Source organism: Oryx dammah, unplaced genomic scaffold (assembly GCF_014754425.2).
Source record: "Oryx dammah isolate SB20612 unplaced genomic scaffold, SCBI_Odam_1.1 HiC_scaffold_13, whole genome shotgun sequence".
NCBI classification, from domain to species: domain Eukaryota; kingdom Metazoa; phylum Chordata; class Mammalia; order Artiodactyla; family Bovidae; genus Oryx; species Oryx dammah.
In genome coordinates, this window is record NW_024070197.1 from 39,650,462 (window position 1) to 39,673,157 (window position 22,696).

Below are 22,696 nucleotides of genomic sequence, written 5' to 3' on the forward strand. Positions count from 1 at the left end.
ACCTTCCATCAGGGTCTTGTCAGTTCCACCTCTGAGGTCCACCCTGAATCTATATACTCCCCTCTCCTCTTCCCATTCCCAGCCCCCTCGTCTCTTATTCCAGCTGCACAGCTCCTTGGTGCTCTGACTTCCATGCTTGTCCCGGGATCCCCTTCTCCACCCAGCCACCAGACTAAGCTTTTGAAAACACAAATTATTCCTCTCCTTTTCAGGTCTCCTTGGGCAAAATCCCTAACTCCTCCCCATGGCTACCAGGCCCTGTGTGACCAGGCCCAGGCTCATTTTTCTACCTTTTCTCCTACAACTCTGCTGGCCACTGTGCTCTGGCCACACTGGCCTTCTGCCTGTTCCTTGAACACACAAAGCTCCACCCTGCCTCAGGGCCTCATGCATGCTGTTCCATCTCCTTGGCATGCTGTTCCCTGCTTTGCACAAGGCTGGCTCCTTCTCCTCCCTCTGGCCATACCCCAGTGTCCCTCCTTAGAGGTGTTCCCTGACCACTCTCACCATTGTCTAAATCACCTCCAATAATCACTCTTTACCATATTACCTAGAAAAATACATTTTCACTGTCTGAATTCATCTTATTTGCTTTCACTCTGCTTATTGACCTCTCCTTCTACTATAAGGTAAGCTCCAAGTAGACAAGGGTCTGGTCATTTTTTTTCCCTCTCCACTGTGTCTCCAGCACCCCAAACAGTGCTTCAGAGCAGTGTACAAACAGTATGGACTGAGTAATACAAAGCTGAAGCACTGGCGAGAGTCAGGCTGGTCACCTCATTCCAAAGGTAGACGAAGAGTCGGGCACTGATGCTGTGTGACCTGGGCATAGAGAAGGCCCTCTCTGGTCTGAGGTTTCCTACCTATTTATTTTAACCTGCAACTTACGTGTCCCAAGGAACCCCCCCTTTCCTGGCAGGAGGAGCCACAGTGGGTTCTGTATTTTGACATGGGTTTTGTCACACTTGGGGCTTCCCTGGTGGCTCAGATGGTAAAGAATCTGCCTGCAATGCAGGAGACCCCTTCTCTAGGGGAATGGTAACGACTCTAGTATTCTTGCCTGGAGAAGTCCATGGACAGAGGAGCCTGGCAGGCTGCAGCCCAACACTTGCCCACCTCTGAGAAGTCTCCTTCCTCTCACATAGGACTCAGGGATAAGTAAGATCCTGGGTGTGACGAGAGCAGTCTCAGGTGGCTGAGAGATCCTTAGCAGGAGTACTTAATGTTGCTGTTCTTAATGGTACAATTTAATTTTCTGCTGTATTTTTCCATCTCAGCTACAGCTGCTTTTGCTCTCTGCTAGAAAAATATTTAAAGTAAATCCTTTTTAAATTCTAAGCAGTCTGAGCTGAAATTAGAAAACAGAGTTTTAAATACTTTGGGGGATGCTGTTTAAATTCCCCTTATACAGAATTAGCTGGTGACCTTTCAAAACGGGTGTGTGATGTATACATGACCTACAACTGTAAAGTCTCTTTAGAGGAGCAGGTGACCTTTCTGTGGGTAGGAAGAGGTACATTGGCCCGGGTGTCACAGGCCTTCCATTCTTCAAGGTGCTTTTAGAGCAACTCTCTTGTCTGAATCCCAACCCTGGGGGGTAGAGTGAAGACTATTAGTCCCATTTGTCAGATGAGGAAACTGAGGCTTAGAGGGGTCCAATAACTCCCGTGAGGTTGATAAAGTATTAGGGAAGAGCTGGAAGCAGACTTAGGCTCCAAGTTGTGCCAGGTACAATTATGAAACAGCTCAAGAGAAGGATGAAGGGGCAGAAGGGAATGGCTTTCCAATGCAAGAGCCTCAGCTCTGCACAGGGAAATGGGGAAACCGGTCTTACTGCAGCAGGCTTAGCTGGGGGAGCTGCGGTAGGTGGTGCAGCAGGGTCTCCAGGCTCTCGTCACTCAGCACCTCGCAGGACAATCTGAGAAACAAAGCATCTGAATGAGGTGGGGGAAATTGGGAAAACCTAGATGGGTTCTATACCAGGACTGCCCAAAACACCCCCTCTGAATACTGGGTCCTTGAGTTATCATTGAGGCTGGAGGAAAAGGAAGGTTGTACATGCTTGGAAAATGCCAGGTTAAGTCACATTAGTTTTCTTGGCTGCAGGACTTCTCAGAACCTTTAATCTGCCCTTGTGCCTTGTGAAAAAAGTAGGAATCTTTTTCCCCAAAAGACATGGACAAGAAGAATCATTCTTTTGAGGGCCTTGTGGAACACACCTGTTAAGAAGAAAATGCTGCCTTAACCCAAAGTACTGAACAGACCAGTGGCAATTCAGGTATTTAATGGGTCAGCAAAGAAGAGACGCAAGGTAGCTCGGATCTCTGACTGTCCATGAAAACCAGACCACCATCTGATCGCTCATCTAGATAACTCATCAGAAGCCAGCCCACTTAGGAGGAACTCCTCATACCCACCCTGTGCTCTCTGCTCTGGCTGGTGGACTGTGCTGACCGCATCTCCCAGCATTCTGGGATTTACATACAGCCCTCCCTGGGAGTTGGGAGCTACCACCTGCCCCCCAGAGGCATTTGGACAGTGTTTTCCTTCTGTCTCCTCCCCTCTTGCTTCCCTTCTTCTCTCTGTCCCTGTTCTTGGTCCCCTGAAGGCTGCCCTTTTCCCCTCACTGGGGTTATCAGGAGCACCCCAATATGTGCTTTTCTGGCTGGCAGGGAACCCAGCTTGTGGGGAATAGTGGCAGGGGCCTCCTGTGGTTCTGGAGTTGGAAGCAAGGAGCCTATCAGGACCCAGGCTGTAGGCTCAGCTATACCTCCTCTGTCCTAGGACTGGGTCTGGGGCTCAGGGCACAGGCAGAACAGTGGCTTTCATTGAGGGGTGGTCTGACCACAAACACCAGTGGCTTTCCACTGGACCCCCAACAGACATAGTGCCATGGCTTCCGCTTGGGTCAATGCTGGGTTTACACAGTTTTTTTGTTTTTTTTTTTTTAAAGCAACAGAAACTTTATCTGTTACATCTCACAAGGAATGCTGAAATGTACACATCATGTACCATGATATAAATGATATTAACAAGCAGGGGTAAGTAGGTGAGGGAACTCTGGACTAGCTTTGCAGCTTTTCTATAAAGCAAGTCATCAACTGTTCTAAAATAAATGGTTTGTTTGAAAATTCATTGGTTCCACATGTCTCGATATTTCAGGAAAGCCACAATGTTCTGTGATAGACAAAAGGTTGTTGAGATCCTGTGCCTGTTAACAACATCACACCCCCTCGTCCTCTGTGTCCATATGTATTTGAACAAGGAGAGAGGCATGAAAGGACACCCTCCTGGTGTCAACATAAGGATATTGTTAATAATGATAATGTTAATAATAATGGATAATGAGTTTGTTGCAAGGGCCAGAAGGGCATTTGAAATGGGAGCCAGAAAGCAAGGGGGAAAAAAAAAAACCTAGCAAAATGGAAAAGAACATATGGGGCAATGTAAAGTGAAACTGCAGAATGTAGCTGGCCTGTGACTTCAAACAGAAAAAAACTGTATACACAAATGGAGAGGGCCACCAGGACCAACAATGATGCTGAGTTGAAAAGGGAAGGGGTTATTTGGGTGAGGCAGGGTTGTCTTGGGTTTCTTTATTTTACGGTAATTATTATAAGAAAATGACAACAATGATGAGGGCAGGAAAAGTCTGACTGACCACTTTGCAGATGACAAAGCTGAGCCAGGACTCCTGATTCTAAGCCTAGCCTCTGGTCACAGACCCAGGTATTCTGGGGTGAGCTGGTATCCGGGGTGGATGGGGTCCCCTGAGGAGGGGCCTTGACAGGCTCCAGCCACACAGGCAGGCCCGGGTGGGAGCCAGGGTGGGGCTCTCGGGGTGGGGTGGGGGCAGACTGGGGATTACGGGTGCCCTGAGTTGAGCAGACAGGAGATGAAGCCCCAGGCCCAGCACAGCCTCTCTCATGGGGAGGGGTGAGGTGCCTGAAGCTGGGGCCACTGGGAGGCAACGAGCCTCCAGGACCTCCCCTGGGGTCGGGCTGTGGGGTCTGGCAGGAAGGGACCAGGAAGGACTCACCTGGCCTCTAACCAGGCCACCCCCACCCCAGGTCACTGGGCAGGTGCCCACATTGTGGCCCTGGGCTGTGTCCTCGGTACTTACTGGACTTCCAGGGGCCCCGGGCACTTCTCCAGAGACTTGCAGAGATGGGAGAGGCTCAGGGGCTCCAGCTGACATTCCTTGAGGCTGAAAAGGGGCAAGCAGGCATGATGAGGTCAGGGAGGGCTCAGGGCCCCTGTCCAGCCCCCAAACCTGCAGGCCACCGGCCCCTCCCCTGACACGGAATACCCTACCCCCTACAGGCCCCAGGCCCCCTACTCTGACAGTCACAATCAAGGCCGCCTGAGTGCTCAGCAGCTCTGAACCAGTCCCAAGTCCTCCTGGGACTCCTGCCTACATCCAGGCTACCACTTTCACTCACCTGGGCTACTTTAACATCTCCTGGGTTCCCAATCTTGCCTCTTGCAACTCTCTACCCTGCTGGAATCTTATCTGTAACAGTATAAAACTGACCACCCTCTTCCTGTGCTGAAAACCCTCTGTGGCTCCCCAGTATCCTTACGCTAAAACGCCTCTCCCATGTTTCCACTCACCTCCACTCTCCCCATATAAGCTCCAGCCACCCAGAAACGCTCCCCAGGAGCCAAGCCTTCACTCCCCGCCACTGCCCCCTCCCCATGAGGTGTTCCCACCCTGCCTGGTTCCTGCCCCTCCCCGCTCCCTGATAACCCTGTTCAGGCACCAGCTATGAGCTACGGTGTCTCTCTTCTTAGGTGAGGAAATCAAGCCCCAGAGACAGGAGGGGCCCAGCCAGGGTCTCACAGCCCCTCACGGTAGGGCTGGGAAGTCTTCTGAGAAAATAACGTGGGAATGTTGGATCCTGCAGCCCCATCAGCAGCCCTCCCAGACTCTCCACTCCCTCACCCCTCACCCCACTGCAGTTACCCCCAAACAAGAAGCGGTAAGACGGTACCAGAAGCTCCTGGGGACGTGGCGCTGACCAAATCCCAACCGGGCTCCAGCTCGGAACTCTGGCAAAGATCCAGGAGCCAACAGATCCCTGCAAGCAGGGAAACCATCTTGAGAGGAAAATTCGAAGCATCCGCATTGGAAGACTCGACTCATCAGGGCCGGAAGGAGCTCTTGTCACAGTCAAGCCCCTCCCTGGACGAATGGGGCAACTGAGGCCCAGGGAAGGGAAGTCAGAGCAAGGACGCCCACAGCTTATACCTGTCCACGTGGGCAGCACCTGACCAGGTCAGGGGATTCGAGGACAAGAGCCCTCCTCTTTCCGACCATCACTGTGGGTAGCATTCACATGACTTCCCCTCTCTGGGCCTTGATCCTTCTGGTTTCAAGAACCCAGAGAGTCCCTAGAAATGGAGACCCTAGCTCGGCAAACAAGACCACCTCGGCTTCAGGTAGCCCACTTGATACCGCGAGGCTTTTCTCTAAGGCATTGTCTGGAAATGCACTCTTGCCCCGCTGGCCCCACTTGAGGCGCCCTTGTACCGGCCAAGGTGAGACCAGGCGGCCGGCCTCCACTAGGGGGCAGCCCGGAGCCCTGGCACAGAAGGAACTTGTTTACCGCAAAGGCATGGAAACTTTTTCAGAGCACCAACGGTTCTTGGTTTCTCAAATGTGATTCTCAGCGTGTGGAAGGGCAGTGATTCACAGGAAGGCAGGAGTCTGCACAATTCTACAAAGGTTTCCGGAGGCAGAGACAGGGCTGCTCCCCGGCACCCTCCCACACAGCTGCAATGTGCCAGCACCTGTTTTGTGGTAGCATCACCCGTCGGCTCCGCCCTCCCTCCCACGTGCACGCCTTTTGAGAAAAGATTTAAGGCAGCTGACTACTGCACATTAATATGGGGAAGAGGGTTACAGAAGTGATCCATTCCAGCCTGTCAGATATGGGTGGGTTACTCTATAGCTAACTGTCAGTATGGGCCTGGGGGTGAGGGTACCTATAGGAAGTGGGGACCAGAGAGAGAGGGGACCATACCCTGTCCAAATCTCAGAGCTCCCTCCTTACCTGCCTCTTTTGTCCCCTCTCAGGATGACGTGTTGGCTCGCAGAGCTGTAGACAGAGAGAAAGCAGTAGCGTAAGAAAGGGCCAAAGGGCTCCCCTCCCGGGCAGTGGCAAGGCAAGAGACCAGACACGCTGGGTTAATTAATGGTGGCCTGTTTTCTCAGCAAACAGGATAATAAACATACTACATACAAAGCACACCACTGACATGACCTTTGATGCTCACAATAAAATCGTGAGGTAATGAAGTATTCTTACACTTCACAGAGGAGGAAACTGAGGTATAGAGAGCCCTAGTGATCTGCTCAGAGCAACACAGCCAGAGAGCAGGGAGCCTGGACTTTTGAACCTGGTCTCTCTGCTACTGCGCCACCTACTCTCGGAACGTGGAGGGGAGGAATGGGCAGACTTTACCTGAAACCACGGAAGATCTGCTTTGCCTGGCCCAGGGCTGCTTGGCTGGGTGCCTTCCCTTCTTCTTCTTTTTTTTTTTAAACTTTAAGTTTTGTATTGGGCCATAGCCAATTAACAATGTTGTCATAGCTTCAGGTGAACAGGGAAGGGACTCAGGCATACATACACATGTATCCATTTCCCCCCAAACTTCCCCCCCATCCAGGCTGCCACATAACATTGAGCAGAGTTCCCTGTGCTATACAGTAGGGCCTTGCTGGTTATACATTTTAAATACAGAAGAGTGTATCAGTCCATCCCAAACTCCCTAACTATCCCTTCCCCCGATCCTTCCCACCGGCAACCATAAGTTTGTTTTCTGTGAGTCTGTTTCTGCTTTGTAAGTTCATTTGTACCATTTCTCTTTAGACTCCACATATAAGGGATGTCTTACGATATTTCTCCCTCTCTAATTACTTCATCAGTATGACAGTCTCTAGGTCCATCCACGTTGCTGCCAGTGGCATTATTTCATTCTTTTTAATGGTGCCTTCCCTTCTACACTCTCATCAGCTCCAAAGAACCCACCATTCAGGTGGGTCCCTGAAAATTCAATGGCTACCAGAGAGCTCTCAATTTCCTTAGAAGTCTCCCAGGGCAATCCAGAGAGTAAGTATGGGACAGTATATGGATTGTGTCCCATGGTGAATGTCAAGAAATTTGAGCATTCCTGGAGCTATATTTCACTCATTCATCTATTCACTCATTCTACAGACACATAACAGTTGTTCACTGGGCCTGGTATCACACCAGAGCCCTGAGGATGCAGCACCATGAATGGGACAGACGAGGGACAGGACAGGGTCCCAGGGGCACTCTCACCTGAATTCCAAATGCAGAAGCCACTGCAGAGTAGAGAAGCACTGGATCAAACTGAACACACCCTCCAGGGACAAACGGTTCTCACTGAGGCTGGAGAGTCAGAGGGGTGTTGCGGTCGAGGTCACTCAGGACTCGGTAACACCCTCTTTGTGGTTAGAGCACAGGGTTGGGGAGGGCTGCCCCTCCCTGTACCAGACAATGGAACACTCAGAACCCCAGAGTTACTCAGAGTGTCTCTGCTAACTCCCCATTGTACAGATGGGGAAACTGAGGCCCAGAGAGCAGGAAGGTCTTGCCCAAGATTAACAGACAAGTTGGTGACAGAGCTGAGATTAGAACTCAGTGGTTCCCTCTATCTATAATGAATCTGGGGTGACTTGTGCCTCGGTTTCCCCACCTGATCCAGGAGGGGCAGTACCCAGTGCAAAGTGAAAATGTGAGGCCCCTTGTTGAAAAAGCAGAACAGAGCTTTTCCTCTTTCATGGCCTGTCAATCCATCCTAGTGGTTTAATATTTGCCACTTAACAAGCACTCCTCAGGCACTGGGAGACTGGCAGGTGGGTGCAGACCCTCACCCATACCAGGAAGCCATACCAGGCATTCCCAGTATTGACAAGGTCACAGGAGGATATTCTGGAAGGCTCCTTGATAGCTCAGCTGGTAAAGAATTCGCCTGCAATGCAGGAGACCCCGTTTTGATTCCTGGGTCAGGATCTTTTCAGGAGGGAAAAGATCCCAGGAGAAGGGATAGGCTACCCAGTCCAGTATTCCTGGGCTTCCCCTGTGGCTCAGCTGGTAAAGAATCCTCCTGCAATGCAGGAGACCTGGGTTTGATCCCTGGGTTGGGAAGATCCCCTGGAGAAGGAAAGGCTACCCACTCCAGTATTCTGGCCTAGAGAAATCCATGAACTGTATAGTCCATCGGGGTCATAAAGAGTCAGACACGACTGAGCAATTTTCACTTCACTTCACATCTGCGTAACATTTGCCTGCATCAGTGAGGTCTTCCTCCCCACCCTCTGGAGGCTGTGAACAGGAACAGAAGCAACCAGTGAAAGGCGGTTGGAGTGGGCAGTGCTCTCAAGCCACAGCACGGGCTATAGCCCAAGCCACAGCCACCCCCTTCTGTGTTTCCATGTGAACTGACTAGAACCAGGAGCTCAGAGAGGTGATGTAATTTGTCCAGGGACACTGGGAACCTAGGACCTGTAACCAGGTTCCTGCGGCCAGAAAGGCTCTCCTCGAAGAGCCAGGGAGGAGGAGGGGGCGTGTGAGCCTGAAACAGGGACCTTTAAGGGCCTAGAAACTCTGGTTGGCTGCAGGCAAAGTCTGGGGGTTCCCAGCCTCCTTCCAGGGCCCCCCTCCCGTGGTGAACTTCTCTCGTCTCTTGGCAGGTGCACAGGGCTCTCAAGTGTCCAGTCACACTGCTTTGGGTGTCTTCTTTAGTTCAAACCGTCCCTGACAACCCGGCCAGGGCCCCATCAAACAGCCCCTTCCCACACCCCAGGGCCAGAATGGCTGCCAGCTGTTACGTTAATCAGGCAAAACCCCAGATCTTCCTGCCTGGGCCTTCCTGAGAGCATGTGCAGAGACAAGGAGCCAGGTTTGAGAAGTGAAACCTCAACTCAAAAGCTGGGTTGCAGAGTCATAGAATCCAGTTTCTCTTTTAGCGAGAATCACAGTAGTAGCTACCCTGTCCTGAATAGGACCAGCTGTCTGATTTGATCCTTATGATAATCCCAGGTGGGAATGAGATGGGACACAGAATATCTCCCCATCCCTTTATCACCATCCCCTCTGCCCCCCTCCCCCCCCACACACCCTCATCCTGATGAGATCCCATCTCAGAGGCTTTGCCCAGAGGGCTACTCACTTCAAGGACTGCAGAGAACCCAGTCCTGGGAGCAGCTGAGCCAGCAGGGCCACACCTTCATCCCCCAGAGCATTGCCTGATAAGCTGGGAGGGGTGACGGGTAGGACAAGTCAGTGGAGGGTGGCAGGGGTGGAGATGGCAAAATTTCAAGTCTCCATCTCTGCTTCTCAGCCACTCAGTGTCTGCCGGAACTGGGATACAGTCCTGGGCTGCCAGGCTGGATCTCAGCCCCAGCACTGGGTCAGGTGGGATCTCCCCCACCCCAGGGGTTCTCATCCTCAGGTTTGTGACCCCTGAGGGATCAGAGTTGGGCTTCAGAGTGTCAGATGTGGGAGGGGGCTATGTTTTAGGGGGATGAGTCATGACTCTGACCAGGTTCTCTAAGGGAATGCAGCGGGGAACGAACACATGATCTAAATCTTAAGAAACAATACAAAATGTGCCACACTAATACCTACCAACTGATGCCCCCACCCACCCGCCCGCCAGCCACAACCACTTACTCAAGGTGACCGAGGCGGCAACTTCCTCCCAGGGATTTGCAGAGCAGCTCCAGGCGCTGGGCTTGCAGAGCACAGTGCGTCAGCCTGAGAAGGGCAGAACCACAGCCCTGCAGCGCCTGCACCGCTCAGCAGAGGGGCCAGAGCGGCCTGCCACCCCCAGACACACAGGCGGAGGGGCTGGCGGAAGGGTGTATCTGGCACCCAGACAGACCAAGAGGGACCGACACATGGCACACACAGGATGTCACACGGGCACAGAAGAGTCAGAGTCAGCAGGCGTGCTTAGCCGCTTCATGTCTGACTCTCGGCAACCCCGTGGACTGTAGCCCTCCAGGCTCCTCTGTCCATGGGTTTCTCCAGGCAAGAATACTGGAGTGGGTTGCCATGCCCTCCTCCAGCGGATCCTCCCAACCCAGGGATTGAACCCAGGTCTCCCGCATTGGCAGGTGGATTCTTTACCCCCGAGCCACCAGGGAAGACACAGAGATAAGAGAAGGAGAGGAGAGAGAGAGACAGATTGAGAGACAGACTGACAGCCAGAGTAGGAAATTTGGATGGACACAGACTCAGAGAGAAGGCTAGCAGAGTTGTGATGGGAGTCCTGCGGGGCTGAGCTGAGCCCCCAGGCTTAGGCCCCTGGATCAGGAAAGAAGGGGCTACTTGCTACCCATTCTCTGCATCCAGAGTCCCCATAAGTCCTCAGCTACTGGAGGTCTGGGGGGCTAACAGGGGGTGGGGACCTTGGGCAGGGAAGTGACTGAGGGCTGCCCTGTGAGCCCCATGTGGGGTGGGCTGGGCAAGGGAGGTGACAGGCAGGAAAACCAGGCCACGACAACAGGTCATGTCCTCTGGGAGCACCTGGGGCTGGGGCCCAGGGGCAGACTCTGCACCCAGGAAGGGAGGAGGCTGGAGCCACGGAGGAGCCTACAGGCCATCACGGTGGTACCTGATCCTCGGAGAGCGCAGAGACGGCTCAGAGGGCATCTGGAATGTCAGGCTGTCAGGAAACGTAGCCCTGGAGGGACACATCCCAAGGCCAGTCTCAGCAAATGCCTTACCCACTGTCTCAAACTCCAACCTTAGTGCCACTCCTCACCATTCAGTCCCTATATGAGGCCTGGGGACAGTCAGATCTTGGTTTCAATGGGTCCTCTTGACTTCCTGGCTGGGTGGCCTGGGACAAATCCCTCAGCCTGGCACTGGGAGAATATAAGTGAATTGCCTTAGTTTGCTGCCTCTCAGTTAACCTTGGCTCTTAGTATCTTTGATCTCATTACCGTCTGTGCCTTTGAAGATGTCAGCCTCAGTGCCAAGCAAGCCTTCAAAAGCTCAGATCCTACAGAAGACTATAGTCGAGCACTGAGCTGAGTCTCTGCCTGTGTGCTGGGCTGGGCAAACCCAGGAAGGGACCCTGGAGGAGGCAAACACCCTCTAAACGGTCCTTGCACAAAAGGGAGCCTGAAGTTCTGACCAAAATCAGAGCTGCAGACCAGGGAGTCCTCTGGGTTTAGGCTGCAGGGCCTCAGTCTCCCAGGAGGAGCTCTCTGGCTACTCCATCCCTGTCCCAGGCTGCATCTGGCAACCTAGGGCTCTCTTCAGGTTCCACTTTGGGAAAGGGGGGAGGTGGTTCATCCTTTGAGCCTCCCCTTTTGGGTAGCATCCCAGCCGAACCTGCTGACTTCCTGCACCTTTGTGAATTTGTCATCCCCACCCGCCGCCGCTGAGTTGCACAGTCCAGCTGTGGAGCTCAAGGAGGGGATGGTCCGGGCTGAGGGCTGGGCCAGGATGACGTCAGGGCCCTACCTCTTCTGGATCCCCTCCTCCTCCTCCAGCTCTGGGGCAAACGTGAAGACCACAGTTTTGTGCAGCAGGCTGCAAAGAAAAGAGGGGAGGGAGGAGGCAGGAGGTTTACGGGGCTCCCTGAAGTCATTTTTTCAGCTGGGCCTCTAAGGGGTCACCCCCCTGCCTCTAGCTGTAGCACTTCCTCTGATCCGCCCTAACATCCTCTGAGCTTCCTGGGGGCCTAGAGTCTTTCTACTGCAGAAATTTCACAAAGGTATGGACCCTCATTTCCTGGTAAGTCTTTTCTTGCTCTGAAATCAAACTTCAGCTCTGCTTTCTCTCTGCCTCAGGCTGAAACCTCTCTTCCTTCTTCCTGCTCCTCTGTGCCTGGAGGCTGTGGGTGCTCAGCGCCACATGGGGAGGCCACTGCCGGGCCAGACGGGCACTGGGAGTCCACGGGAGGCTGTGACTGACAGTCAGTGCAGCCCTAACCTCGCCTTCCCAACTGAATGTTATAGACACTGCTGCTGCTAAGTCGCTTCAGTCGTGTCTGACTCTGTGCGACCCCATAGAAGGCAGCCCACCAGGCTCCCCTGTCCCTGGGATTCTCCAGGCAAGAACACTGGAGGGGGTTGCCATTTCCTTCTCCAATGCATGAAAGTGAAAAGTGAAAGTGAAGTCGCTCAATCGTATCAGACTCAGCGACCCCGTGGACTGAGCCTACCAGCCTCCTCCATCCATGGGATTTTTCAAGCAAGAGTAGCGGAGTGGGGTGCCATTGCCTTCTCCGGTTATAGACACTCAGTTCAGTTCAGTTCAGTTGCTCAGTTGTGTCCGACTCTTTGCAACCCCATGAATCGCAGCACGCCAGGCCTCCCTGTCCATCACCAATTCCTGGAGTTCACTAGGTTGTCCCAAAAGTTCACTCGGGTTTTTCCATGTAATGGAAAAACATGCATGAATAGAAAAACCCGTATGAACTTTTGGGACAACCCAATATATTTCTGATTACAAAAGTCATACTTCTTCCCTCTAGAGAACTTAGAAAATAGAATAAAGTAAAAAGAAAATAAAGAAAAATCACCCACAATCTTTTCCACATATCAATTACCACTGATGGTATTAATAACATGTGGAATGGGCCCTTCAAATCTTTTCTCTTCTTAATGCAGTTAACAGTCTTTCTTTTTCTTTTTTTTTTACATTATCAAACCTCTGAATTTTATTAGTTGGCTGTTACCATCACACTAATAGACTGTCTCCATTTTCTACAGAATTTTCTTTTTCTTTCTTAAAGAATGGATATATTTACAGGTTCTCTTTTAAAAATTAGTATTTCAAAGGACAGATGAAGCAAGGGTTACATGATGTTGACAGATATTGGTGGGAGCTGGGGAGTTCATTATACTATACTCCCTTTCAGTGTGATTGAAAAGCTTTATTATATAAACAATGAATTAAAATTTTTATGTTTACTTAATAGGACACAGTCTTCCCTCTGCACTAAAGCTGCAGCTGTATCATGGTTCCCTAGAGTTCTCTCTGAAGCCAATTTAGTCTATTTAACTAATAGCACTAATATCCTATTGTTAAAGATTTAAGTTATTTTCAGTTTTTCTTATTACAACCAAGACAGAGACGAACACCCCTGCAGGACTAAGTGTTTGCACGATCATGGTTATCTCTTCATTATAAATTCCTAGCAGTGAATGGAGTGACATTTGCAACATCAGAGGGGCCTTTGCTCAATTATTATATACAGCGAACCAAGGTCCCCTAATCCACCTCTTAGGTGAACTTGGTCTCCCTTTCCTCCTTTGAGGAGTGTTTAAAGCAGGGCCTCCCAACTAAGTTGAGAGCCCCTATGGGTGGGGACTATGTTGACATTAACATCTGTCCTCAGCTGCCCAGATTGAACACAGAGACTTACAGAAATAATGTCGGGCCCCGTCTAAGGTCAGGCCCCCTTAGAAGTAGAGTCTCTTGGTCACTGCATACATGATGTACTGAGGGTCTGATCTCAGGAGAAATCAATAAGGGACAGAGGGAAGCATAACAGGGAAGATCCTCGGCCAGATCCCTTAGGGTGCGTGACTATCACTAAAAGTTTGCCCCACCTGAGGCAAGGGGGCTGGTAAGTTACACCTCTGCCTCTGTCATTGGGTGTTCCTGGTTGGGGGGATAGGGTGGAGGTGTACCCTCCCAGGCATCACTGGATCTTATCCACCTGGGTCAGTTCTCCAGAAGAGGTATAAACTGTGAGCGGCTAACACCTTTAGTAGCTGGGAACGGGCGCCCAGCTGTAAAGCGGGTCTGGGCAGGCAACAGCAGCTTCTTCTATAGGACCCAAAGGCCCATGGCCAGAAAGAATGCAGAGCATTTGGAGAGGGATGATGGGAGAGCCTGGGCGCTCCACGCTGTGGGTGGCAGTGGGTGACGGTGGCCCACTGGGAGTTCCTACCTGATATGTAGCTCTGCCAGGGTTTGGCACGTGCTCACCACACTCAGCACACTCAGCACCCCGGCCACAGAAAGCCCATTGTCGCTGAGGCTGTGGACAGGAGGAGGGAGGCAGCCATCAGCAGGTGGTTGGAGTCCCCGGCCCCAGACAGCTCCAGCTCTTCCTCCTGGCTCAGCAGCTGTCATTCTTGGAATGTCCTGGGTCCCTAACCAAGGGGTCTCAAAGGCTTCTGGCCCAGGTGGATGAGCCAAGAGGCATGTGACCCCCTGCCCCACACAGAGAATAAAGTTCTCCACCTGGAGTAAGAAGCACTGACTTACTGTTTTTGCCTCTCTGATCCTCAGTTTTCTGATCTGAAAGATAACCTCCATTTTAATACCATTTTTATCAATGGGGGAAACTGAGGCCAAGAAACACTACGTTACTTTCCCAGGATCACAGAGCTACTGAGTGCCAGAGCCAAGGTCTAAATCCAAGGCCAAGAATCCAAATCGCTGTTAACTTCAACACCCTCCTCCCCACATAACTCACACTTGATGCTAAGAACCCACCACATCCCCCTCAAACAGCACCCTACCCCACACCAGGCACCACCACAGCGTACTCAGTAGCCCGCTACCCTTTCTTTTCATCCCACCACCACCACAACCCATCCTTTTACCCCTAAACCGTACCCCCACCCTAACATACTACTTTCCACTCCAGCATCCCAACCCAACACACCAGCACCCATCCACCCAATACTCTGAAGCTGCGCCAACAAAACACTGCACCCCACCCACCACGGGGCAGCTGTCAGGGCAAACTGGAACACAAGCTACTGGTGTACACGGAACACACTCTACGTGTACAAGGGGTTTTCGTAATGGGACCCAGGTGGCACATGCCAGAGGCAAGGGCAGGACATGGCTGAACCACTCCAGCCACACTGGAGTTGGGAGAAAGCATGGGAGGTCATGGAGCGGCATCATTTCTGGCAACTGTGGGCACGGGGATCGGGGGTGGCAGGGACCAGCTGGGGCTCTGCTAGACCCTCCCTGGTACCCGACAGTGGGGCAGGCAACTCACTCCAGCTTCTTCGTGATGCGCAGTTGGGGAGCAGCCTCTGCCATCAGTTTACAGCCTTCATCTTTGAGCTGGTTCCCTGAGAGGCTGAGACAGAGGGGTCTGATGTCCTGTGCAGCGAGGGTGGGGTGCCCCCTCCACCCTCAGCATTCACACAGTCTCTCAATGACTTTAGTCAAAGCATCACTCCAATAAATGAGACTCAGTTATAAAGAACATTGAAAGATTATATACCATATGCCTGAAACTGTCCTAGGTGCTTTCACAATGTTTGGATATTTAATCCTCATAACAACCCTATGAAGTAGGCACTATTATTATCCTCACTTTACTGATGAGTAAATTGACTTCCAGAGTGGTTGAAATATTCGATCAAAGTTGGACCTGGGATTTGAACTTGGGCAGCCTGACTTCAAGGCCCCACCCTCGACTGTTTCCTTATGCTACAACCTACACAATTACTTCTTGTGATGAGCTCCATGCTTTTAGGGGGGTCTGATTTAATCTGGGTAAAAGAGAAGACTTCCCTGATGTTTGAGCTACTTGCTAGAAAAACTAGGAGTCCAACAGGTAAGGGGTGGGAGAGAGGTGGGGGAAGCGGGTTCCTGGTAGCAGGGAGAGCACACTCAGAGACCCTGAGGCATAGCACATTCAAGGACCTGAAAAAGAGCCAGTATGTCTAGGCTAAAGACTGAGTGGGGGCTTCCCTGATGGCTCAGTGGTAAAGGATCCACCTGCCAATGCAGGAGGCATGGGTTTGATCCCTGGTCTGGGAAGATGCCACAAGCTGCGGAGCAACTAAGCCCGGGCACCACAACTACTGAGTCTGTGCTCTAGAGCCTGGGAACTGATGTTACTGAAGCCTGCATGCCTAGAGCCTGTGCTCGGCAATGAGAGGAGTCCGTGCACTGCAACTAGAGAGTAGTCCCCCACTCGCTGCAACTCAAGAAAAGCCTAGTTGAAAAAAAAGCTGCAACTAGAAAATCCTAGAAAAGTGCAGCAAGGAAGACCAGCACAGCCACAAAACAGTAAATAAATTAAACAAAGAAATAAATAAATAAGATTGAGTGAGAAAGTGGGGTCAGATGGGGCTTGTGGGATTGCGGGCTTGTTCTGGATCATACAGTATTTAAGGATTTGGGCTTTATCCTGAGCAAGGGGAAGGGGAAGGCAGCAATAAAAGGCAGTTTACTGCCAGGTGGAGGTGGCCAGGATGGAAGCAGGGAACCTAGTGAGGAGGCATGCAAGTGGAAGGTGAGAGTGGTTTAGATTAGGCAGGTGGATGAAGAGGATGGAGAAAAGAGAACGGGCGTGTCATGCCACATGTAGGATCTTAGTCCCAGATCATGTGAGGTTTTAGCTCCCCTACCAGGGATCAAACTCATTCCCCCTCCAGTGGAAGTGTGGAGTCTTAACCACTGGACCACCAGGAAAATCCCAAGAGAGTGTCCCAAGGGAACTGTATAGGGGGAAGGACAACTCAGGATAGACTGGCTATAGGAGGAGGACAAGGGGCTAAGAGGTTGTCTGATCTGTGTAACCAGGTGGGAACACTGGGGGAGGGACAGGCCTGATGGTGGCTGGCTGGAAGCTGGTGGAAGCTAGGTGGAAGTATGTGAGTTTGGTAAAAACCAGCTTTTAATCCTGTCTTGGTTCTTGCAATGGGACAACATCAAGGTTGCAACTTTGGTCATCAAGGCTGCCTTCACCCCATCCAACTTGCCCCAACCCAACTTCAAGCCCATTTGACTTTCTGGGATGATCCTGGCAGGGGTCCCTTCCTGGTGACGTGCCAGGACCTCCGGTTTTCCCCAAACCACACTCTCAAAGGCATCACCCAGGAGCTGGACATCCTGACAATTTTCTCCAGTCCCAGAAAGGTCATCTCATGCTACTCTGGGAGGAAGACAGGGTGAGGGACCCTGAGGGTTGTGGTTTAGAAGATAAGACCAAAGTGTCATGAGCTTTCTGCTTTGCAGACCTCTGGGAAGATAAGGACAGGAGTCAGACTGAGCCTGAAGCCTGGCCTAGAGTCTTCCTAGCTTTGTGACCATGAGCAAATTTACCTTTCTGTGTTTAAATTTCCTCCACTATAAAATGCCCACAGTAGCAGTACTTACATCATAGAGATATAAGGATTAAATGGGAGGATGTATGTAAAAGTGCCTGGTACATGACAGGTGCTAATAACGACAGCTGTTCTGATGATCTGATTCCCCCAAATTCTTAATGAAGAGCATGCCCTTCCCCACACCATCCACCCAAAAGGCTTTGCCTACGCTGCCCTGCCCTCCCCTTCCGCCTCCTGCCCTGGTGCTCCCTGTGATACTCACTCCACTTCATCCAGTTGTGGGCCCTCCTGCAGCTGGGCTATGAGCACCTCCACATCATGGACCCTAAGCTGACACTTCTGGAGCCTGAAGTGGGGGTCAGAGCAGAGAAGCTCAAGGTCAGAAGCTACACTATGGCTCCTGAAGCCCTGAGTGTGGCTGCCAGGAGCTGGAGGAGCCAGGAGGCCGGCAGACCTGGGTCTAACCTTGGCCCTGTTTTTCAGCAGCCAAGTGACCTTAGGCAAGGCACCTGAGACTCAGTTTTCTCCTCTACCAAATGGGGTTAATAACGTGTACTTTGCAGGTTTTCAAAACAACTAAAATGAGGTAATGGATATAAAATATTACAGTGCCAAGCACAAAGCAGAGGGCCATTCATTGAATAGCAGATTTTAGTGTTGTTCTTATGACAGATCCTCCTAGTTCAGGCCAGGATGGGTTATTCATACCCTTTCCCTGCCACACATCTGCTTTTCCCTTTATCTCCCCTGCCCCTGCCATGACTCCTCTGGGAAGGAACCATCTCCCCACATCATATCCCTCCCCTCAAGGCAATGGATCCCTCCAAGGTACCTGAGTGCCAGGCTTCTCCTCGGAGCCTCTGTCCTCTGGTTGGCATTTCCCTGTAAGTCTGGGTATCTGGCAAGAACAAACCCAACACTGGCTCAGGAGACTGAGGCATGAAGGACCAAACCTCTTCCCTTAGTTTCTAGGAAATGATAACCCTACAGCATGACCCACAGTCAATGAGTAGCAAAGACAGTTGCTTGAAAGTACTGAAGGTGCTATTCAACAAAGCAGCAGAAAACAAGGTCTGCAGTCGAGTGGGGCCTTGATTCGAATTCTGGTTCTGCCATATTTAGCTGTGTGGCCTTGGGCAAGTCATTTCATCCATCTGAGCCTCCATTTTCTTTTTTTAAAGTGGGATGACAACATCCAACACATAAAGTGATTGTCAACATATGGTCACGTGTCTGGCATAGGCATAAAACTGAAGCTTAGTAAAAAGAAGCTGTTATTGTTCAAGATGTGATTGTCTTCACTTGTACCATCTGTGGTTCAGAAGGCTGGGAGAATGGATGGGATGGTACATAGGTGCATATGGTGGAAAACCAAGAAAGGACTGGGGGCTGCAGGGAAGCTGGGACATCATAGGTTTTCACCAACTTCTAGAGCGGTGCTGTCTAAAAGAGCTTTCTGCAATGATGGAAATGTTTTCTATTTGTGGCATCTACTATGGGAGCCACTAGAGTCACTCATGGCCACTGAGCCCTTGAAAAGTGGCTAAAGTGCTGATGAACTGAAATATTCATTTTACTGAATGCTAATTAATATAAAATTAAATGGCCAGAGGGGCATCATAGCTCTATGCAGTCAGAGGGTAAAAACATATTGGTCCTCCCAGATCCTTATGAAAAAAGTGAAAGTGTTAATTGCTCAGTTTTGTCTGACTCTTTACAACTCCCTGGACTATAGCCCACCAGGCTCCTCTGTCCATGAATTTTTCCAGGCAAGAATACTGGAGTGGGTAGTTATTCCCTTCTTCAGGGACTTCCCAACCCAGGGACTGAACCTGGGTCTCCTGTATTACAGGCAGGTTTTTTACCATCTGAGCCATCAGGGAAGGCCCCCAGATCCTTGAATAGGTGAGCAAATTGAGGCTCAGAGCTTTATGAGGACATACAACTTCATTCATCTCTTGAGTCTCACAAGGGGGAGGTGTGAGAGAAACACAGGAAAAAAATTTAATGGGATGGTAACTTCCCTATTTCTGCCCAGCCAGAAATGGCCAAGCTAGAATCCATGAACAGCTGAAACAGCCAGCATTTGCATGGCAACTGGATGGCAGCAGTGTTCTAAGCACTTTAAATGTGTTAATTCATTCAATTCTTAGAACAAGTCTAAGATGCTGAAACAATAATTGCCTTCCTTCTTTTTCAGTTGGAAGTGTTTCCCTGCCTAGTAATGCCAAACTCATTGTGTCTTCATGCCCTCCCTAAGGGTCTGATCACTCTGAGACTTCTGAGGATACCTTCTCATCACAGGAGCTGGATGTGGTCCAGGAATACTAGAGGAAGCTAAATCCCTGGCCAACTCTGAGAAGTAAGTCATTTCTCAGGGAAGCAGTAGCAAGAAAACCCCCCGCATTCCAGTTCTTCTTAAGTTCCTTTGCAATTTTCCCCACAGCTGCCTAAGCCCAGATTGCTTCTCAGAATGAGCCCAGACCCGTTCCATCCCTAGTTTCTTACCCTTGTAGCTCAGCAGTTGTCTCTGTGGGCGGGGAGAGGAGGAAGATGAGGTCCGTCTCTCTGTAAGGTCAGACACTGAGCTGTGAAACCAGTACATCACCCCCACCTGTGCACCCCAGGCTGCCCTAAATCTCCAGAAAAAGCTGATTTGTAATTCACAGAGAAACAGCAGAACTGGTGAAAGTGCTCAAAATCAGACAATTGCACAAATTGCTCAAAGTGCTCAAAATGTACAATTGTAACTATGACATTGCTAGATGAATCCTGAGTGTTTTAAAAAATCAGGAAAACACTTTTTCTTTCCTTTCTTTCTTTCTTTCGTTTTTTTTTTTTTTGCTAGAAAAACAATAAAAATTAGGACTGCTGAGAGTTTCTACAGGAGTCAGTGTTTCAGGATTAAAAGGCATGACATTTGAGCTACCCCGTGACCTAAACTGGCAATGCTAATTCAGCACCACGGAGAGCGACATGAGACTCAGGATTCCTTCCACTCTGCCCATAGTTCCTAGATTTGCTGATTCATTCCCTCATTCATCCACTCATCCATCTATTTATTTTTCCATTCATTTATTGAGTACGAGGTGCCAGCCTGAGTTAGGCTCTGGAGATATCAATGTGAGTAAAACAGACTCACGCATACACACGTAGGTCTTACAGACCAGTGGCCTCCTCCTTTTCCCATCCCCTACTTTCTCCTTCCCTTTCTTCAAGATCCTGAAGGCCAGGACCCCACTCCTGCTCACCTGACCTGCAGCATCCTGATGGTAGGGCACGTGACTGCCACCTTTGTCAAGGAGAGTAGTGTTGACACGGAGACATTGTTGCGGCTCAGGCTGCATGATTGTGGCAAGGGTGCCAGGAATGAATCCCCCTTCCCATCCACCCCAGACTCTCTTTGTCTCCAAAGAATGGGTGGGTGGGGGAGGGGGGTGTCTTAGGCAGGGGCAGTAGAAAGACTGCTTACTCAAGTTTCTGGAGCCGTGGTAGGCAAGAGAGTACCTTCACGATGTTCAGCACTTCCTTGTCCTTGAGCTGATTGTCCTGGAAGCTGCAGAGAGACCAAGGCCCAGTCCCTCAGCCCTGGAGTTGGGAGACCTGGAAGCCTCAGTTGGCAGGTGACAGGCATGGCCATCATCATGCAGGAGACATGAGACAGGAGCCCACAAGAAGTTCATGGTATCCAGCAGTTCCAGGTAGGAGAAGAGGCCCTCTGATGGCCTCACTTCTGTCCCTGTTTAGTCCCCCTGGGGGAGTTTCTGCCTGGTGGCCCAGGGGATGCAGATGATGGACAGTGAGGTCTCATGAGGGGTGTAAAGACCCAGGGCCCTGCGCTCAGGGCTCTAACTCGGGATCTGCCTGAGACCTGAGTTCATCAAGGTCTCTAGGCTCCCAGGTGATGAGCAGCCTGGGACACAGCAGAAGCGGCTCCCGGCCTCATCTCTGGTTCTGATTCATCCAGAACCCTAAGCCAAGCACTGTCCTTTCTGACCTCACATTTCCTAGCTGTCTACAACCAGCTCTGCCTGGATTCTGAGCTGGAGGGACAAAAGAGATGAAGAATGTAAGGGTGGCTCTGTGTGGAACCACTTGGTCAGGACAAAGGATTGGTGACAGTGAACTTGTTGACATTTACTTTCCTTTTGTAATTATTGAGAGTGATCTTCATCTTTTCTCCAATCACCCAGAGTGACCGTGAACAAAGACACCCAGCAGAAGGGGCGGAGTAGAGCCGAGTCCCGCTAATGCTCCTCTCAACAAGCAGTGCACACAGATGCTGGCTGCATCTGCCTGGATGAAGGGGTGACTTCTAAAGCTCATAAAGGTGCCATATAAGGTAGCAGAGGTCCTGCCAGGGAACTGCTGGAGAGGATCCCTGGCTCCACCCTTCTCAGGTCACACATCACAGATACAAGGCAGGAGTATATTTGTGCATATGTGTTTGGACGTGTATGTGGATCTAAGTGTGCAGGCATATTCTGCTGCACGTTTGCATGCAAGTGGGGCATGTACTTAAGCGAGCAGGTGAGTTTACCTGTGTATAGACATATGTGCGTGAATGTGAAGGTATGTGTATGCTTCATGCCTTTCTGTGTACCCACCCAGCACCTGCCTACACACTGCCATCCCTTCCCTCAGGGTCACAGAAAGAGAGGAGGGAGCCTCAAAACTCAAGTTCCTTCAAGATGGCCCAAAATATTAGCAATTCTCTGGGAGCCTTGAGTTTGGACCCAGTCCCACCTGTTTCTCAGGCTGATGCCTCCTCTCTCTGGGTCTCACTGAAGAAGTACTGGCCAGACCCTAACGGAATACACAGCACCCAGTCCAGGCCCAAGGGGGGCCCTGGGCAGTGAATTCTCTCCTCAACCAGCAAGCCCTCCTGGAGATCACTCACCTGACCTCCTCCAGCTGTGGGCAGAAGGGCAAAGCCTGCACCAGGTGGCTGATGCCTCGAGCAGTGATCTTACTTCCTGCTAACCTACAGGGGAAGCAAAGATGGCGGGAGGAATAGGGATGGGGAAGGGGGTGACCAGGAATCTTCCCTGTGTAGGGCTGAGGGAAGGGAGGGGAGTTTCAAGCATCCCCAGCTGAGGATCTGTCTTGGTTCCAAGGCCTGACTCACCCCAGCTTCTTCAGGCTCCCCATTGTTGGCAAGCTCCTGGAGAGGGCTTCTGCAAAGGCATCCCCACACTTCCTACTCTTAAAGCTGCCACAGGAAGAGGCAAAGTGTCAGAAGATCAAGGATGGGCAGGGCTTAGAGGAGGTCATCATTTATCCCTCCTCTGAGAGGAGGAATTTAATACAGTAATGGCAGTAGCAGCAGTAATAATAGTTGTAATTGCTGCAGTAGTAACAAATACATATATGGCAAACACTGCTGACTTTCCACCAAAACCTACCCTCCACTACAGCTGCAACTGAGAACATAGTTTCCCAGACAGAGGTGGTGTTTCCCAGCCTCACCTGCAGCTCAGTATTGACCATATGACTCCAACTATGTTGTCACCACTGGAATGGGGGTGGAAAGGATGTGCCCTAGCTCCAGGACCAGCTTTAACACATTGGGCATGACTAATCCATCTTTTTACCTTTCCCCCACGCCAGAGC

The 22,696-nt window shown here is 51.0% G+C and overlaps 1 protein-coding gene across 5 annotated transcripts in view; it reads right to left on the bottom strand.

Annotated features, from left to right (window-relative positions):
- The window catches only part of NLRC5 (NLR family CARD domain containing 5), a 90,950-nt gene that overhangs the window by 25,247 nt on the left and 43,007 nt on the right, over positions 1 to 22,696 (bottom strand). For all 5 annotated transcript variants that reach the window (XM_040253939.1, XM_040253937.1, XM_040253936.1 and 2 more), the window contains 18 exons: positions 22,212 to 22,295; positions 21,984 to 22,067; positions 20,556 to 20,639; positions 20,335 to 20,424; positions 19,592 to 19,651; positions 17,916 to 17,981; positions 17,346 to 17,429; positions 15,016 to 15,099; positions 13,948 to 14,037; positions 11,508 to 11,576; positions 10,651 to 10,719; positions 9,705 to 9,788; positions 9,202 to 9,285; positions 7,329 to 7,418; positions 6,057 to 6,101; positions 4,995 to 5,081; positions 4,124 to 4,207; positions 1,835 to 1,918 (listed from right to left, as the gene is read on the bottom strand). In XM_040253939.1, coding sequence (XP_040109873.1) covers positions 1,835 to 1,918; positions 4,124 to 4,207; positions 4,995 to 5,081; positions 6,057 to 6,101; positions 7,329 to 7,418; positions 9,202 to 9,285; positions 9,705 to 9,788; positions 10,651 to 10,719; positions 11,508 to 11,576; positions 13,948 to 14,037; positions 15,016 to 15,099; positions 17,346 to 17,429; positions 17,916 to 17,981; positions 19,592 to 19,651; positions 20,335 to 20,424; positions 20,556 to 20,639; positions 21,984 to 22,067; positions 22,212 to 22,295 — 1,422 coding nt within the window. The remainder of the gene's footprint in view (positions 1 to 1,834; positions 1,919 to 4,123; positions 4,208 to 4,994; positions 5,082 to 6,056; positions 6,102 to 7,328; positions 7,419 to 9,201; positions 9,286 to 9,704; positions 9,789 to 10,650; positions 10,720 to 11,507; positions 11,577 to 13,947; positions 14,038 to 15,015; positions 15,100 to 17,345; positions 17,430 to 17,915; positions 17,982 to 19,591; positions 19,652 to 20,334; positions 20,425 to 20,555; positions 20,640 to 21,983; positions 22,068 to 22,211; positions 22,296 to 22,696) is intronic.